Source organism: Silurus meridionalis, chromosome 23 (genome assembly GCF_014805685.1).
Source record: "Silurus meridionalis isolate SWU-2019-XX chromosome 23, ASM1480568v1, whole genome shotgun sequence".
NCBI lineage: Eukaryota > Metazoa > Chordata > Actinopteri > Siluriformes > Siluridae > Silurus > Silurus meridionalis.
In genome coordinates this window covers 11,373,775-11,389,822 of record NC_060906.1, presented here as the reverse complement: position 1 = coordinate 11,389,822, position 16,048 = coordinate 11,373,775, and the positions used below count along the sequence as shown (strand labels likewise).

Sequence of the window (16,048 nt, the reverse complement as noted above, 5' to 3'; positions counted from 1 at the left end):
AATTGTAATTTGGACGTCCTGTCATTAAATCAAGAGTCATATACAGACAGGATATGGTTCTTTGCTAGTGTTGATTGATGTTTACATTCGACTAATATGTTCTAACAGCAGGTAACCTTCTGCCCTATATAATATTAATTTGAAATGGATTCTAGACATAGATAATAATATCATTTCACTTTTAATTAAGTGTTTCAGTAATTTCGATTTTTTTGGCTTGTTAGGCAAAAAAAAATATTTTGAAATGAAGATGGATGCATGTGTGCGTGTGCGTATGTGTGTATGTGTGTGTGTGCTACCTCAGTAAGAAAGGAAACCCCTTGTCACATCAAACATACACCCACACAAACACACACACAAAACACACACACCATCTGTGCTAGAAATATTTTCCAGCTGCTGCCAGGATTTCAGACCAAAGAAAAAGCTGCTGTTTATGACTATATTAACATGTAAAACACTTTATAAAATGTCTTTTTATAAAACAACAAAATTTTGCAACGGCACTAGCACTGTACTGTATGAGGCAAACTAAATAAAAAGTGACAGAGAGAGAGGAATAGAAGAAAGGCAAGAACAGCAAAGTAACATAATAATTGATGGCAAGAATGAGCAGGTTTTAAACTGAGTTGTTAAATGTAATGATATCTTTTCCTGACAAGAAATAATAAATAAATGTATCCCAAATGTGTTTTGGACAGAAAACTTAAACAAATTTAAGAAACATTATCAAGAAGATTAACATGAACATTTTGGGTCAATGTATAGTACTACTATAGTGTATTGTACAATGTTTAACATATGCACTATACAACCGAACATTTTTAAAAAATGTTTCAAGTTTAAAGTAAATAATTGTATAGCACATTTCTGTATGATGTAAAATTATAATTTCCCTTCACTTGACAAGTTTTAGCATAACAATGCCCCTGTGCACAAAGATGAGCTCAATGAAAATATGGTGCACCAAAGTTGGAGTGGAACAACTCAAGCGTTCTGCACAGAACCCTGTCTTACACCTTTGGGATAAATTAAAACTCTGACTGCACCCCTGATATGGTCCACACCCAAAATCAATAATCAGTTTCACTAATGCAATTCTGGCTAAATGATCACAGATTTTCATTGCCATGCTCCAAAATCTAGTGGAAAGCTTTCCCAGAAGAGTGGAGCTTATCAGCAAGTATTTATTCAACCACCATGATAAAGATGCAAATCTAATACAAACTGAATTAAAAATAATAACTGGTCTGACATGATTCCTCTGTTAGAGTAGCTTAAATTGATCATTATATCCTACTGTCAGAAGCATAGCCAGTGCATCAGCACCATGGACAGTGTATGTGTAGCACCATGAATCTGTATAACATTCTGTAGATTCAACATCTACATTCTGACACAAGAGCATGTTCAACAGAAAAGAACCAAATTTTCACGCAAATTTTCTGTATGTATAATTCTGTATCAAATGTATTTAACCTGTGTGTGTGTGTGTGTGTGTGTGTGTGTGTGTGTGTGTGTGTGTGTGTGTGTCCGTGTGTCCGTGTGTGTTTCGGTGTTGATGGTCACATGTTAACACAATATAGTAACAGGATATTCCAAAATAAGCTGGAAATAATGTTAATATGCTTTGTAAAAATGAAAAAAAAAAAAAAAAAAAGAAATTTCTTATATATTATTTATGCTCAAATATAGTTTCAGTGTATAAACATGCCTGAGTTGAAAATCAATATGTAAAAGATGTAACATAGATCTAAAGATTTTAAGTGAAAATTTAAGTGGAATTTGCACATTAAACTTACTTTGCATACATTTAAAAAAACGTTTCACACAATAACTGTATGTGTTGTGTTTTATATAAACCTATCTATGCCAGAGAATGAATTGTGTGTCTCTGTAAATAAGACAATGTCTCTCTTTCTTTTAAACACAAAGGCATGTGAGGACTTACTGTGGCGAGCTCATCAAACTTCCCGAACAGTTCGTTCAATAGTTTGACCAACTCCTGAGCTGTGCATTGTGAGGCCAAACTGGTGAACCCAACAATGTCTGCAAACAGGATGCTACGGGTAAGAGAAATATAGAGTTTTAGTTATCATACCAGTTATACAGGTGAGAATAAAGTAGAGTAAATGACTAGCATTGTACAGGATTAGGTTTTTTTTTTTTCAATACCTAATAATGTTTAACGTCAGAAGATTTTAGGTAGTTTGGTCATGAGTTACCTTAACTTTCAGCAGCAAGTGGTCTTACATACTTATGACAAGTGAATATAACACTGCTGAACTTTCTCGATTATCCGTACAGAAATATACCAAGGATGGAAATTCAGTTCAGAGCCTTATGAAAATAGGTCAGGCCATCATTGAATATGCAAAATGTGGGATCAAGTCAGAAACCCTCCAGCTGCTCTGCTCTGGGTTTCCTAATGTATTCCGAAATACTACATCACTGTCGTTCACACAATGCTGTTCAGAGGCAATGTCGATATGCATGATCCTACAAATGAATGGCAGTGTAAGATCTGTCGCTGTGATGCATGTGTGTGTTTGTGTGTGTGTGTGTGTGTGTGTGTGTGTGTGATTTCATGTGCTTTCTGTAGTGACTCCCCCAGTCCTCCCCCTTGCTCTCTCACTGTCACTCTTTCTGAATGTGTGTGGGCAGTGGGAGCTAATTGAGCAGCTCTTGAGTTGATAGGGATAGCGTTGGGAGATACGCAGACTTTGGCTGAGAGCCACACTCAGGAGGTTGCATGACTGAGTGGAGAGCAGTTGACTCCAGCTGACTCACTAACTGTTCTCATTCTCCCGTTTATGTGCAACAGAAGTGACACCTATAGTCAATGAACTGTCAATTTTCTCCCATTGACTCTTTCACACATCTACACTCTCTCTCTCTCTCTCTCTCTCTCTCTCTCTCTCTCTCTCTCTCTCTCTCTCTTTCTCTCTCTCTCTCCCCGTACCTCACGTTATCATGCCGTTGGATGTAGATCTTGTGGAAGATTCTTTCTGGTGGTTTAAGAAAGTCCTCCTTCATCTCCATGGCAACGTTTCTGGGCAGCAGACTCATTAGAAGGCGTTCCTGTAAAAAGACATGAAATAAACACTGATTTGCATAAACTGGCCCCTCCCATTATACTGACCTCCTCAATTCATTTATAAAAGATATAAAACTGTTACTGAAAACTGAAAAACTTTGATTTTTAAAAGGAATAACCCATAATTTTACTTTAGTCAGAACATTGATTTATTCATTCCTCTCATTCTCTCTGGGGTTCTTAAAGCAGTTTGTCCCACTTAATAGTTCTACACATAATACAATAACAGAGAGGGTTTCTCTTTCAGAATAGGTTGCATGAAGAACTTTGAAATGATAAATGGACAATGGATAATGGATAGTATGTAGAATTAAAAATACTAATTTACTTAGCAAATAGTAACTTAAAAGTATATACAAATGAAATGTGTGTACTGGAAATAGGTGAAGACAACCCACAAAATATATGTTGTGATTTTAAATGTTAGAGGTTACACATTAAGCCTAAAAATGAGCTTTGGCTTTGAATTTTTCATGCTGTGCACAAAGTATGATCCTTTGAAGCATGCTTTGTCAAGGTTGCAGTGAAAAACTCAGGTGTCCTGCACAGAACCCTGACCTCAACCCAACTGAACAACTTTGTACAGAACAGGATTGATGATTTTGTGCCAGATCTTCTTACCCAACATCAGTGCATGGCCTTGCTAATGCACTTGTGGCGGAACAGGGAGAAATTCTTACATCCACATTAAAAAATCTAATGAAACCCCTCCCTGAAACAGTAAAGAGATGTGACTTTGGAATGTAATCTTCAAAAGTGTCTACAAAAAATGTCCACACACTTTTGGCCATATAGTGTATTAATGAAATGCAAAGCAAAATTTAAATTAGGACAAAATTAATTTTTGCTTCTCAATCTGTTATTTTATAAAAAGTGAGTTTCTACATAATTTATAACACTGTAAGTATATTATTTATTAGAATATATCCTATGCCACCATTCTGATACAAGTAATAAAGTCTGATCTAAACGGTGCTTGAGCGATCTGGGGTGTAGGTTGTAGGCTGACACAGGTTGGCTTGTTACTGTGCTGATTACTGCTAAGTGGGTGATATCAGTGGGAGATCGCAGCTCGGCAGTGGAGTTGGTTGGCATGGCAGAGGTAAGTTTCCCTGGAGACACTTACAGTTCATCGCCAGCCATGCGTTGCTAAAAGCAGGTGATAAATGTCTTCTTGATTAAGCATGCTGTTAGCAGTGAGTCAGGACACCTGCTCTAACAGACTTCAGAGAGCGGTTTGGAAGTAGACTGAACTTTGGATTGTACTGGGCATTGCTGATATAGTATAGGAATTCGGAAAGTTGTTTCAGTCAAGTTGAAGCTAAAGGTCTGTCTAACAGACATTTTAATCATTAATCAACGGTATTGAATTGTATTTACTTCCACTATTTGTATAATCCATATTAGAACTAACACTTGAGAACTAACAATAAAAATATTTGTTCCTTTTTCGTTTTAGGGAACAGAACTACAGTACTGCCTGCAAACACCAGTAATCAGATTTTCTCTTAGCTTTCAAAATGCACACGCATTTAAATGCAAATGCTGACAAAACACATCAGCAAAGATGAAACAGGCAACATGAAACAAGGAAAAACTCGGGCGATCAAGAAACAAGCAAAACAAAGCGGGAACATAATTCGGAAACTAAAGTGAACACTAAAATCATTTTTGTGAGTCAGGAAGATTATGGGCCTCACTAAATGATATCATGCTAAGTCTTAATGTCTTCCGGCCTGAAACTGCAGAAGCTCAATAAGTCTACTGCTGTTCATATCACTTTATGGTATTGTGGTTTTTCCACACACCACCACAAGGTTCTCCAGAGTGCAGCAAGAGACCCACAGCCATACGAGAAAGATAACAAAGGCACCTCAGACTAAAAGTTTCCAGTACACAGAATTTTTTTCAAACGCTTTAATAATGATTTAATCATAATCAGAAAGAAAAGAACAGTTTTTACCTGTGGTATGAGGTTCCTAAATAACATGTAGGACAGTTCCCAGGTTTACTGAGTCAGTTTACACCAATAAGACATAATATTATGACCACCTGCCTAATATTGTGTTGGTTCCCCTTTTGCTGCCCAAACAGACCCTTCGAGCATTCACAGCATTAACATCTTCAGCAATTTGAGCTACAGATGCTCATCTGTTGGATCGGACCACGCAAGTCAGCCTTCGCTCCACATGTGCATCAGTAAGCCTTGGCCACCCACTTTTGGCAGCCCACTTTTGATAGATACTGACCACTGCAGACTGAGAACAACCAGAATTGTTGGCTGATGGTATTTTACATTTGTAATATAGCCAACTAGTGTTAAGGGTAAGGGCGTCTGTTAAATGCCGACAATGTAAATTTAAATGTCCCATTCGGCTAGCCATCACAGTTGGTCCCTGTCAAACTCGCTCAAATCTTTACACTTGCCCATTTTTCCTGCTTCTAACACATCAACTTTGAGAACAAAATGTGCTGCATGTGCACTTGCTGCCTAATAAATACCTCCCACTAACAGGTGCTATGATGAAGAGATAATCAGTGCTATTCAATCCACTGCTCATAATGTTATAATTTCATAATGTTATGCCTGATTGGTGTGTATACTTTTTATTGCTACTTTGACACAAGGTAATACTGTATTGTATACAGCAAATTATTTTTTTACTCCTCTCTCTCTCTCTCTCTCTCTCTCTCTCTCTCTCTCTCTTTCACACCATTCTTCTACATATATTGTATATAGGATTTTGTTGTATCTTTGAAGCTAAGTTGTTATAATTTAAAAATGTGGGCATATGTTGTATTTTCTGTTCCATGGAAACACTGTGGAACTGTCCATTCTACAAATAGGGAGCTTCTCCAAAAGAATTCCAGTATACATATGTCTTGACCTACCAGGCAAATAGTAAATAAATTTGACCTGACTTGCTTACTGACTCTACTAACACTTTATATTGACAGAGTTATATACCATGTACTACCATATAACCATGAAGATGTGTGTGTGTGTGTGTGTGTGTGTGTGTGTGTGTGTGTGTGTGTGTGTGTGTGTGTGAGAGAGAGAGAGAGAGAGAGAGAGAGAGAAAGATTGAGAGTGTATGTGTGTGTTAATGTACAGAGTGGGTGGTGTTGCCTTCTATTTGGGGAGTTTGTTAGGTAGGAGGTGGATGAGTCATTTGCAAACAATTATAACCAATTTCAGTCGCTAAGGAACAAGGAGAAAGTGTTATCTCTGGTGTAGTTGAGAAGCGCATGGACAACGTCTCTTCATTTCTTGCCTCGTTCCAGTTAATTAACAAATTGTCCGGTGATAATTTACTTTCTGGACCCAACAAGGCAATGATGAACTGGAATGTAAGGGCACTATGTTTTATGAATATTCTGTAGTTTAAAGTCTGAGCTGTTCACTCAGCATTCAAAGTTCTGCAAGCTGTTTGAATTTTAGATGCACTGTGTCCGTGTGTTGGTCGATTTTCCCATTAGGCCTTTGGTCTGTATATGATCTGAATTCTAATTTAATATTCCCACTACACTTCCACCTGAGATCCCAATCACACACTGTCTGTGTGTGTGTGTGTGTGTGTGTGTGTGTGTGTGTGTGTGTGTGTGTGTGTGTGTGTGTGTGTGTGTGTTTGTAGATAAAAGTTGACCTTTAACGTAGTCAGGGAAGAATGAAAGCAATCTGGCAAGGTAATTACCTGTCAACCGTGTGACTTTTTAACTTGAGAGAAAAAATTAGATACATGATTATTTGATTGTGTGTGTGTGTGTGTGTGTGTGTGTGTGTGTGTGTGTGTGTGTGTGTGTGTGTTTCATTTTGTTGGGAACCAAATGTTCCCACAAGTCCTAGAACATCTGACTATTCTGTATTATGACTATTTTAGTTGTTTGCCATGATAAACACAGCTTTTGGCTGGCTGGCTGGCTGGCTGGCTGGCTGGCTGGCTGGCTGGCTGGCTGGCTGGCTGGCTGGCTGGATGGATGGATGGATGGATGGATGGATGGATGGATGGATAGATGGATAGATAGATAGATAGATGGATAGATAGATAGATAGATAGATAGATAGATAGATAGATAGATAGATAGATAGATAGACAGACAGACAGACAGACAGACAGACAGACAGACAGACAGACAGACAGACAGATAGATAGATAGTGTCTCTTTTGTGTGCTGTGTTTGAGACCTGTTTTTCATTTTCGTCTTCCAGCTGAAGGCGTTCCTGGATGCAGCTCCTCGCTTGCAGAAAGGCCTTCCTCTGGGCACGCTCAGTAAGGACTCGAACGAATACACCCGACAGGTTCACACCAATCAGCAGCACTGCATTTGCCACCAGCTACAAACACACAAAGTATAATGGGAAATAGAAATCATTTTGTGTGTGTCTCTGTGTGTGTATATATTTTACATTTAATCAGAATACAGTATCATGTTCTAGCAAAAGAGGTTGGTTTCAAAAGATGGGGTTGTGAAAAGGATGTTCATATGTACATTCACTATGTGGACAAAAGTATTGGGACACCTGTCTTTTCCAGGTAAATGGGTAACACAACCTTGGAGACACATAATTGTAAGGATGTCTATGGATGTGGTAGCATTTAATTTTCCTTTCACTTGAACTTGGAGACTCAAAACCTGTTCCAGCATGACATTGTCCCTGAGCACAAAGCCAGATCCATAAAGATATGGTTTACATGGTTTAAAGGTAAAGAGTGGCCTGCTATAGAACTCTGAACACAACCCTACTGAACACCTCCGGGATAAATTGGAATGTAGGACTGTTCCTCAGACCTCCTCACCCTACATCAGTACCTGACTTTACTAATGCTGAATAAGTACAAATCTCCACAAGCACACTCCAAAATCTAGTGGAACACCTTCTTAGAAAAAAGACACATACAAATCTTATGGTCAGGTGTCCAAAAATGTTTCCCATATAGTGGGTTTCCAGAGAGGGATCATTTATTCACTTATCTTCAGGAACTGCACAGGGTGATGGTCTAGCCAGTGCATATTCCAAAAACTCTGGACACAGGGTCAAGCCATCAGCAGTCCCTGTGCACACACAGACACACTGTTACTAATGCCAAGTTTTGCTGAAGTGGAAAAAATCCCAGAGAACACCCATATGGACACAGAAAGAGAATGAAATATAACTCCACATAGGCATCAAACTGAACTATAAAACATACCATGATATAAACTTATATGCCCAATAATTATATTAGTTATAGATACTTATTACTTCTTTTATGCTTTAGTGTTTTACAACTTAATATTTCCAACTTGTTTACTCACTTGTAAAATATATGCTTGTAAACTCATAAAATATGACTGAATACAAAAAGTGATTATATGATTGTTTAAATACTACTGCAATTCAAACATTTGTTATTAATAGTAAACGGATGGCATTAAAGAATACATCTTTAGCAATACACTGACAGTCCCTGTTTTAAACTTGCTATAGTGTTTTGCATGTAGTAGAGTGAATTATGTCAAATAACACAATTAGTATCAGTTCTGTAAAAGCTGTAATTTAAATAACTTTATGTAGTAGGTAACATCAAAATGTCATCATATGAAGCATTTAATCCTCATTTGCAGTTATAATAACCTCCACTTTTCTGCCAAAATATTCCACTAGATTTTGGATATTGTTTTTTGACATTTGTGCTCATTTATCCACAAGAGTATTAATAAAGTCTTCATTCCAACGGTGTTCAGTAGAGTTAAAGTAAGAGCTCTATAGCAAGTCCTTAAGATCTTCCACTCCAACCCTTGTAAACCATATCTTCGAGAAGCTCGCTTTGTGCACAGGAGCATTGTTGTACTGGAACAGATTTTAGTTTTCTAGTTAAAGTAAAAGGAAAGGGAAAATAAAGTGTGTATATTCATTTAAATTAAGTCTAAGTCTCTACTAACAATACAAAAATTTTAATGACATCATTCTGCACTTCAGCTTTTGATCAGATTTTCTGTCTAATCAAATGCACTCAATTTATAAAAGTATCCTGTTTGTACAAATCATCTTGGTAAAACTGCTTAGCTTGGGATGTGGTGTGAAATAAACACTATTGGCTATTTAAAAAGAGTAAAGAGCTCCTCAATATGTCAAACCAAGACTTCCTTATTTAATGGAAATTATGTCAACATATCAAAATATTGTCTCCTGTCAGCCCTTCTGAACATCTTTACAGATAAGTTTAAGATATCATTAAAGCCATGTTATTTTTAGCTCAATAAAATGTCTTACAATATCGTGCAGGCTTCTATAAGAAATTGAAAAACACATGGTACTGATTTAAATGCATTATTTAATTCACTGAAGATATTGTATAAAACTTTTACATTTTCTGCTTGTGTTTTTTTTTTTTAAATCCCAAAATATCACTTAAACAACCATTGACCATTTATCTATTATGCTGTTCCAATTTAATTGAAAGACTATCTAAAAAAGGACATAAGGCCTTTGGTCATGGCCTGGAAAAGCAGAAAGACATAAAAACTGAAAACATTCATTATCACAAGTGCTCAGTAAGTGGACTGACAGGTCAAATTAAAGGGTGTCTTTAATTGCATTAGTTATTGAACTATCTATTGATTAGGCAGAATCCTATTGACATAAAAGGTGACTTTAATGTTCACTTTAAATGAGTGCAGGGCCGGTTGTAGACATGTGGAAGCCCTAGGCAAAATGTATATTATGGAGGCCCCTGGCCTCCTTCCTTCCACCAATATAAAGCAGTTGAAAGAAATTTAATCTTTATACAAAGCATGCTATCAGTACTTTTATATATTTACTTAAATGTGTATATTAATTAACCTTTAAGATAATCACTAAAAAAGAAATAAGAAACAAAAGAAGAAAGGTATGTAAAGTTATGTGAACCAGCTTCTTTTCTTCTACCTTGGCCATGACATATCATTAACTATGATACGTTATAATATTTGCTTTAATAATGTTTTCAACTCTTTATTTTAAAATGTCTTTAGTAGGTTTAAGATTATAATTACATTTCAAATAACTCACATAGAGACAATGACTAAATCACCCAGGACTTTCTTGCTCAGTAATTTTTTACAGTTAACACATTTACCCACTATTTGAAATAATTAACATTTTTGCCTACCCTGTACTGTAAAATGGGGGTAAAATGTAGCATCTGTGATTGATGTATTTATTCACAAATAATTTTAATTCACCATGGCACTCACTCGGTTTTGAATTAAAAATAAACTGGCTGCAAATAATAATCCATCTTTAAATAAAATTGACACGATTTAACAAAATAAGGCTCTATTTACTTTAGTAATACTTTATAATCAAAAATACATGATACATACTGTAGCTGCATCACAAGCTAAGTTTTTTTTTTTTTTGCAAGCCTGTTTAGCTTTTCGTTAGCAACCTCCAAGGGACGCATTCGTTTTGGTGCCACCAAAATGCATTCTAAAGGTGGGAACTCACATTAAACGATGATATTAACTGGTTCTTCAGGTGAGTGACAGTTATTTATATAAAATCAATAAAGAGACCCTTACGCTGCCCGTCTTAATTGGTGAATTAATGTATAGGCTTGTTACAGTTATGGAAGCCTCTCTGCCTATAGCTTGCGCTGGCCTTGCCTGAGTGCATGCTGGTTTAAGTACAATAGAGTTACACACTATTCATGAACAGAAATTACATTTTTCATGGCATATTATAAATATTACAAACAGAGGTGGTAAGTAACGAAGTACAAATACTTCGTTACTGTACTTAAGTAGATTTTTTGGAATCAGTACTTTACTTCACTACAGTTTTACAAAAACTACTAGTTTTTCAGACAACTTTTTACTTTCACTCATTACATTTTTACACAAATATCTGTACTTTTTACTTCTTACATTTTCAAAACAGACTCGTTACTTTAGTTTTAATCCATTGATTCGGTGAAATATAATTTTTTTATTTTCACTGCGTGCCGATTTCAGCCGAACAACCGATTTCCTGTCATTGCGCGTTCAATCCACTGGTGTATAAAGTACGGACTCACTCACCACAGAAGGCAGTAAGAAGTTTGGGGTTAACAGGGATAAGACAGAGGGAGTCAGTGATGTAAACATGACTGAGAACAGACAAATTCCTGATCATCATCATCTTTTCTCTGCTTGTGTTCTATATGTGGATCTTCAGACTGAATACATTCATTAGGTAACAACATTTTTAATTAGTTTTGTATTAATATATATATATATATATATATATATATATATATATATATATATATATATATATATATATATATATATATATATATATATATATATATATATATATATATATATATATATATATATATATATATATATATATACAGTGCCTTATGGAAGTATTCGGCCCCCTTGAACTTTGGGACCTTTTGCCACATTTCAGGCTTCAAACATAAAGATATGAAACTGTAATTTTTGGTGAAGAATCAACAACAAGTGGGACACAATCATGAAGTGGAACGAAATTTATTGGATATTTCAAACTTTTTTAACAAATAAAAAACTGAAAAATTGGGCGTGCAAAATTATTCAGCCCCTTTACTTTCAGTGCAGCAAACTCTCTCCAGAAGTTCAGTGAGGATCTCTGAATGATCCAATGTTGACCTAAATGACTAATGATGATAAATACAATCCACCTGTGTGTAATCAAGTCTCCGTATAAATGCACCTGCACTGTGATAGTCTCAGAGGTCCGTTTAAAGTGCAGAGAGCATCATGAAGAACAAGGAACACACCAGGCAGGTCCGAGATACTGTTGTGGAGAAGTTTAAAGCCGGATTTGGATACAAAAAGATTTCCCAAGGTTTAAACATCCCAAGGAGCACTGTCCAAGCGATAATATTGAAATGGAAGGAGAATCAGACCACTGCAAATCTACCAAGACCTGGCCGTCCCTCTAAACTTTCAGCTCATACAAGGAGAAGACAGATCAGAGATGCAGCCAAGAGGCCCATGATCACTCTGGATGAACTGCAGAGATCTACAGCTGAGGTGGGAGACTCTGTCCATAGGACAACAATCAGTCGTATACTGCACAAATCTGGCCTTTATGAAAGAGTGGCAAGAGAAAGCCATTTCTTAAAGATATCCATAAAAAGTGTCGTTTAAAGTTTGCCACAAGCCACCTGGGAGACACACCAAACATGTGGAAGAAGGTGCTCTGGTCAGATGAAACCAAAATCAAACTTTTTGGCAACAATGCAAAACGTTATGTTTGGCATAAAAGCAACACAGCTCATCACCCTGAACACACCATCCCCACTGTCAAACATGGTGGTGGCAGCATCATGGTTTGGGCCTGCTTTTCTTCAGCAGGGACAGGAAAGATGGTTAAAATTGATGGGAAGATGGATGGATGAATTTTGTTCCACTTCATGATTGTGTCCCACTTGTTGTTGAATCTTCACCAAAAATTACAGTTTTATATCTTTATGTTTGAAGCCTGAAATGTGGCAAAAGGTCGCAAAGTTCGAGGGGGCCGAATACTATCCTTTTTTTTTACTTAAATATAAAATAAATAAATTAACTCCAGATAAAAATATTTTTTATCAGTAAACTTTTGTTTTATTTCTGAGTCTCAAATCAAACACCAAAATCCGCCATGATTCTCACAATTTACCCTCTAGGTGGCGTTTTGTGGGTTTTTCGCTCATAATGGCGACACAAACTTAAATTACTGCCTTTATTGATCGTACAGATAAAAACAATACATCATTCAAATCTGTAAAATGTCTATAATTTTATATATATAAAAGCTTCTTGACTTCACTTGAAGAGGTGCATTTTCTCCGGTATCACCTCATTAACTGTCTGTGTGGAAACATAGCAAAGGCTCTAAATGATGTCCACACATCTCTGCACTGATATAGCCTTTATATTTAATCACTGTACATATGCTTACATATATATCACATGCTGTACATATGATACATGTTTAACACATCCAAGCTGAAAGTTTTGGGCACCTGAGCAAGCACTTAACTCACTACTGCTCATTTAGTAAATGAGATCATTAAGAGTCGCCGATAAACACTTCCAACAGGAAGTGGCTATATCTCGCTATCTTTGTCTCTCTATTTTCTCTATCTAATTGTCTCTGTGTCTCTTTTAGTAAATGTCTCTGTCTCACTGTATATGTCTCTCTTGCTGTCTCTCTATTTGTTTCTCACTCTTTCTAAAGCTGTGTCTGTGTCTCTTTGTCTTTGTCTCTGTCTTTCCTGCTTATTTACATGTCTAACAAAGTTTTGAGTTTTGAAGTAATGCCATTAGTGATCTATGATGAAAGACTTCCCTGGTTCGATTCTTACCTCTAGTTTCATATTGAACATTATAAGAAGTTTTTAAAAACAGAACAATGAAAGATCATTAAAATTGGTTGCTGGTAAATCATGGTATATCAGTGGTGCAGGTGTTGGAGATGTGGTTCTTGTACCTGAGTCACTTCTCATAGACTTTGAGTTACTGAGAGAATGTACAGGAAGGAGAAGTTTTGACCCTCTACCATCATGATCTAAGAGAAAACACTGGTCTCCTAACTATAGAAAAGCCAAGAGTCCAATAAGCAAAGGCTTGTTTGCCTCTCCTGTGTTGGTGTAATGGTCAGTGAAGTGGTCGCTGCTATCTGACTCACCCGGTTCGATTCCTACCCCTTAGCTTTCCTTTAAATTGTTTAAAAAGTTTTTAAAAAGAACCAGAAAAGGTCCTAAAAATCAGGTTCTTGCAGGAGATCCTGTGGCTCAATTGGAAGAGCTTTACCTCTGGGTTGAGAGGTTGCCGGTTCAAACCCCGGCCAGGGCTCAAAGTTAAGAGTGTGGAAGGTTCCGTTGGCTGTAGTAAGGAAGGTGTCAGAAATGGCTGCGTGGAAGGTTGGGTGTGGTTTCGGAGGGCGTGTCCTGAAGCAGGGGGGCAATATCCGGGCATCTGCCCCCCTGGTGTCTGAGAAGCTGAAAACAGGGGATTATGAAGCAAAAACGGTCAAAAAAGTATTGACTTAGTTTTGCATATATAGGGAAAAATTCTGCCAAAAACCTATCACCCTCACTTTTTCTGAGGCTGTGAAGCAGCAGCTCATCACAGCCTTTGTTTACAGTCAACTACCTCATTGCTCACCAGACACTACTTTCCACACAGCTTACCCAGTGTGGGGACAAGCCAGATTCGAACCAGCAACCTCTGAGCTCAGAGGCAAGGCTTTTATCACAAAGCCATCAAGTCCCACAACACACCTTCTTTTTTTTGGGGGTTTATCCTTCGTTTCATGCTTCAACGCAAAAAATTCAGACCAGACAGAAATACAGAAAGCAGGATTTGAACCCTGAACCCCACCAACAGCGAAATACCAGTCTTAACCCACTGAACCATCGGGAAGGACCTGCTGCGATGATTGTTTAGAGCAGGTCTATCTTTTCTTTCAAACCATCAACACAAGAATATAATGCTAAAGACAGACATAGGAAGCAAACCCATAACATGACTAGCAGGGACAAAGCAGGATTCGAACCCTGATTCACACCATTAGCAAGGCACCAGCATTAACCCACTGAACCATCAGCTGGGAAACATGTTTAGAGCAGGTCTATCTTTCTTTTTAACCCATCAAAACAAGAATAAGAAGATGTAGGAATCAGGAATTTAACCTACCTCATGACTAGCAGACAGAAAGCCAGGTTTGAACCCTGACCACCAACATTAGCAAAGTACCAGCCTTAACCCACTAATCCCACTGGTGAGGACAGGCTAGGAAGCTTATTTAGAGCAGGTCTATCTTTCTTTTCAACCCATTAAAAACAAAAATATATCGCTAAAGAAAGATGTAGGAAGTGAATCTTGATCGTGACTGGCAGACAGAAAGCAGGATTCGAACCCTGAACCCCACCAAAAGCAAAAAACCTGATTTAACCCACTGAACCAAGATAGGCCAGGAAGGTTGTTTAGAGCAGGTCTATCTACCTTTAAAGCATCAACACAAGAATATCAAGCTAAAGAAAGATTTAGGAAGCAGGAACATAACCTACATCGCAAATAGCAGGATTCAAACCCTGATCCTCACCATTAGTGAGGCACCAGCCTTAACCCACTGAACCATGGAAGAGATCAGACTGGGAAGCATGTTTAGATGAGGCACAAGCCTTAAACCACTGAGGGACCCCTGCTGAAAACCAGGTGTGCTTTTTGGAGGGTTCATACTTTGTTTCATGCCAGCGCAGTAAGAAAGAAGGCATGTGGGGCTGGTTTTGAAACCTTATCACCAGCGTGGACTATATTAAGGACCATGTTCAGGCACAAGCCTTAACCCACTGAGCTACCACAGAAGTGCCTTTTTTTTTGGTGAAGTTAACTTTCATTAAAGACCAGGAAATCAAGATCATCAATCAAGATTAATCCAACACAGAATTGAAATGTTTTCAGAGGGGACAAGGTCCAGAAGTTTTATTTACCAACACAGCAACCAGCTCGACCAGGAATCAAACTCTCAAACTCATCTTTGTGGGGATACTGACATTAACCCACTAGGCTATCACATCTATCTATCTATCTGTCTGTCTGTCAGTCAGTCAGTCAGTCAGTCAGTCAGTCAGTCAGTCAGTCAGTCAGTCAGTCAGTCAGTCAGTCAGTCAGTCAGTCAGTCAGTCAGTCAGTCTGTCTGTCTGTCTGTCAATCTATCTATCTATCTATCTATCTATCTATCTATCTATCTATCTATCTATCTATCTATCTATCTATCTATCTATCTATCTATCTAACTCTATGATGTGCGGTCCAGTTAACAGCTAACACAGGTAGCAGTAATAACTACTTTTTACTTAAGTACATGTCAGAGCCAAAACTTCAGTGGTTTTTCACTTAAGTTAAAAAGTTTAATCAGTACTTTAACTTTTACCTGACTATTTTAAAACATAAGGATCTGTACTTATA

At 37.4% G+C, this 16,048-nt stretch overlaps 1 protein-coding gene across 2 annotated transcripts in view; it reads right to left on the bottom strand.

The window, feature by feature from the left end:
- The window catches only part of adcy1a (adenylate cyclase 1a), a 48,908-nt gene that overhangs the window by 26,448 nt on the left and 6,412 nt on the right, over positions 1-16,048 (bottom strand). For both annotated transcript variants that reach the window (XM_046836842.1, XM_046836841.1), the window contains exons 2-4: positions 7,284-7,433; positions 2,963-3,081; positions 1,952-2,063 (exon numbers count right to left, since the gene is read on the bottom strand). In XM_046836842.1, coding sequence (XP_046692798.1) covers positions 1,952-2,063; positions 2,963-3,081; positions 7,284-7,433 — 381 coding nt within the window. The remainder of the gene's footprint in view (positions 1-1,951; positions 2,064-2,962; positions 3,082-7,283; positions 7,434-16,048) is intronic.